Source organism: Vigna radiata, chromosome 11 (genome assembly GCF_000741045.1).
Source record: "Vigna radiata var. radiata cultivar VC1973A chromosome 11, Vradiata_ver6, whole genome shotgun sequence".
NCBI lineage: Eukaryota > Viridiplantae > Streptophyta > Magnoliopsida > Fabales > Fabaceae > Vigna > Vigna radiata.
The window spans coordinates 17790389-17794328 of NC_028361.1; the positions used below are offsets into that span (position 1 = coordinate 17790389).

Sequence of the window (3940 nt, forward strand, 5' to 3'; positions counted from 1 at the left end):
TTATGAACTAAAATTTATTCTAACATTGAGGAAATATATTGAAAGTCTAATATTAATTAAAAATAATACTAATTTATAAAATATGAGAAAATATATTAAAAGTTTAATATTAATAAAAAATAATACTAATTTATAAAGTAAATTTTATTTTATAAAATGATTGAATTAATGTTAATAGAATGTTATATTATTTATATGGAAATAGATTTTTTTTTATTTCAAATGTAAAAGATGTTGGATGAATAAGTCATATTCCATCGTCAACATATGCGTAATATAGAATTCATCACCTCACAAATATCTAATTGCACCAAAACATAAACAAAACTGTTACAGTTTATTTTATAGTTTTGAAAACGAATGAAGTATATATTAATGGTTTGGATGGAGTGAGAGGGAAGATAAATTGTAAAGTGGAGAGGATTACTTGTTTTAAGGAAATTGATAATTAAAAACATATTATTCATATACAAGCTTTCCTATCAGTAGACTTGTCAGATAGATTCCTATAATAGGTCATGATCCTAGTTTACGTAGGTTAGGATAAAAAAATCCACAGGATCAAAAAAACCTTTTATTAAAAAAGTTTTTTGGGCTAAAAAGCCCTAAAGTCCTGTGGGTCAGGGTCAATCCATGGACTTTCTTTTTTACAAAAAAATAACTAAATATTCAACAATAAATTGTATTTTTACTCAAAAAAGAAACACTTATGTTAAGTGTTATAACTTGACCCCATTTGAGGGGCTTCTTAAGAGAGGGCTTTTTTAAGAATGGGTTAGAACTAGCCTCGGGGTCAGGATCAAATTGATAGTTCTATTTGTAGGTCATTTTTGGGTCACGAAACTCTCCTTGAAGAGTATTTCCTCTACAAGTATGTCTCTTCAGTTATACCCTATTCCTTCATGTAAACTATATTATGGTTATTTTATTAGCTTTATTAGTATCCCACTCCAAAATCTGTCTTCATCCATTAGGTGCTGAAATGACCTTTAATTATCACCCTTCACTACATAATTAATATATATATATATATATATATATATATATATATATATATATATATATATATATATTTTTAAAAGAAAATATAAAGTTAACATTTATCATAATATGACACTAGATTAATTTAGAAAAAAATAAAAAGGAATAAATATATTTATAATTTTTATTATATAAATATTTTTATTAACATCTACAAAATAAATATTAAAAACAAATAATTTTAGAGTGGATTTAAGGGATGTTAATTGTTTTTTTGTAATTAGTGTTTACTTAATTGATGCTGATATAAATAAATATAAATATTAAAAAGTAAATTAAGAGACTAATTTTTTTGATTTTTAGTATTTTTTTGATTATCATTCATTAAGTATACATTTAATTTATTTATTTGTTAAACCATTTTTTCAAAATTAAAATTAACAAGTTAAACATACTAATTGCAAAGCTACGTCAATTTGACTTTTCTGAGTCTAACCATAAGTAGAAGTGATGCTAGATTTATGTTGTAAAAATAAAAATTCATTCGATTTTTTAAAGAATATAATGTTTTTCTTTGTGTTAATAGTAGAATAAATATTTTGAAAATTGCTAAAGGCATTTGTGGATATTTTTTTTACGAATATTGAGGAGAAAAAAATAAAACGGAAGATGAAATACACTTTTGCATAATTTTTATATTAATTAAAATTTAGTTTTAAATAAAAGCATAAAACAATTTTTATAAATTACTTTACAAATAAACTAATTTTAGTTTAGAAAAAAAAGCTAGTTCTATTTTCTTTCTTTTACATTATAATATATATATATATATATATATATATATATATATATATATATATATATATATATATATAAAACTGGTACCACATTGTAAGGATGAACGAATTCATCACCACCATAGGCCATCATCAAGGATGAAGCTGCTTGCTTAAAATAGAAAGCGTAGAACAACCACCCAGATTTCCGACCAAGGTGAACAATGCGAATAACAACAAGATGGATCCCCACACAGAGTTCCTTGTTCAGACCATCAAAGATCACTAAAGCACCTTTTGGTATGTATTGCTCCCTAATCAGATCCACCAAACGAGAAACTCCATTTCGCACTGCTGCTGAGTCGTCGGACTTATCCACCAAGGGATTCGTGGGATTTCTATGGATTGCGTTGGGGGAAATCTACCAAAGCTAAGCAGATAGATAGACTCCTTTGCCGCTGCTAAGGGAGAGTAAGAAATAAAATAAATCAAATGATTATTTTTTAATTGAATTAGCGCCTCCTTTTCTTTTGGGTATGCAGGTACTACGAGTCCTCTCACTACCAACCCGCAGACATCATCTGGCTGGTCTTGTCGGTATCAACAACAAGAAAAAANCAACCAACCAAACCAAATGGAAACAACAATTAACTATGGCTCTTGGCCCAGACACGTCCTAGGCGTCGGGGAGATCGTAGCAACAAGGAACGCCTAGACGACGTTTTTATTCCTGGGCTGCAGTAAGCAGATCGAGAGGTCGTTCCGCCCCTTGTCCCCGAATATGGGTAATATGTTCTCAAAAATTCTTGCTCCAATCTGACCTAGCTGGCGAGCGATCCCAGTTCGCGGCAGAGAACAAGACAGCAAGCGAGCGTACCTTTGTTCGCTTCTTCTCCACCAAGCACGGAAGTTTAAGGATAACTGTAGGTCGGTGGCTACCTAAGGAAACTCCGATTCAATCCGCCCCCCAGCTGGGAGGCATCTACCTCATCGCGATCACAAGGAGAGGTTCACCATGATGGGGGTACTTGTTTTTTTTTCCCTTCCGGAAAGAAATGCATAGGGGACCATCCTTTTGTTGTGTTGCGGCATGCTCCTCAGATTTACGGATTCGCAGGGGGCCTCAGGCCCTACTTAGTTGACTTACAATGACAAAGGCTTGCGAAACTAAGTAGGGCCTTTTGAATGAATTGAATCTTTAGTAGTCTATCAGTGGTGCAAAGCGACTTTGTGCCCCTTTTCAGTAGGGGAGCTAAGGGTTAGACCTTCCTTAGAAAGTCAGCGAACAACGGTTCTTGTAGGTACGACCTTCCCCCTTAACTCTCCTAACATCGAGCTAAGTGACTTCGTAACCTTTGCGTAGCGTAGTAGAATGAAGGCTACGCACTGACGCTCTCTTATCTATTAGCCTAAGCGTCTTCGCTAACTCGCTTGCCTACTATACTATACCCTACTATACAATACATAGGGTAGGCTAACCCATAGGTCCTTAGTAGCGTTGACAAAGAAGAACAGCCGGTTAAAAGACAGTGAATCTTTAGAAATATATTTATAAAAGATTCTAGAATAATGAAAAAGATATTTTATATAGGCCAGCTTGACAAGCTACCCTTCCTCTGGAAAAAAAAAAATTTTTTTTATAGGGCCCAGCTTGACAAGCTACCCTTCCTCTGGATCTTAGGTGCGAAGATCAAGATCTCTTTTTTATGACTTCCACTTATCTATCGATCCCGGCCCGGAAAAGTGACCGACCAGGGCCCTCTTTTTGAATGAAAGAAAGGCTTTATGAGCCCTAGCCCTGTAAGCCCACACTTGTGTAGAGTAGATCGTTCAACACCTGCGGCACAAACCCATTTTTGACCTATTGGTCCTAGTATCATAGGCGACCGAACGACCACCCCCTAATTACTAGACCAACCCGCTGTAATAATTCCATAAACACCTAACGAAGATATGGCAAACAAATAAAGTAGCCCTATGTTCGAATCTGACAATACCATACAATAATCAAAAGGTACAACGGCCCGAGCGACCAGACTTAACATAAATGTAGCCACTGGAGCCATTCTAAAAAGGGAGAAATTAGCACTACTTGGTGAAATAGGTTCTTTTAGAATCAATTTCAAACCATCTGCTAGAGGTTGTAACAATCCGAACGATCCCACTACATCAGGACCCTTTCG

General features: G+C 33.8%; 2 protein-coding genes across 2 annotated transcripts in view; one reads left to right on the forward strand and one right to left on the reverse strand.

Annotated features, from left to right (window-relative positions):
- The first annotated feature begins 770 nt into the window (after positions 1-770).
- Positions 771-2776, forward strand: LOC106776850. Its single transcript, XM_014664318.2, is given in 4 exon segments — positions 771-774; positions 2080-2164; positions 2274-2353; positions 2442-2776. Coding segments are annotated over 4 exon segments (504 nt in total).
- Positions 2777-3420: 644 nt separating this feature from the next.
- The window catches only part of LOC106776851 (NADH-ubiquinone oxidoreductase chain 1), a 1047-nt gene continuing 527 nt past the window's right edge, over positions 3421-3940 (reverse strand). The window contains exon 2 of the mRNA XM_014664319.1: positions 3421-3934. Within this exon, the coding sequence (XP_014519805.1) occupies positions 3659-3934 (276 nt within the window). The 3' untranslated portion in view covers positions 3421-3658. The remainder of the gene's footprint in view (positions 3935-3940) is intronic.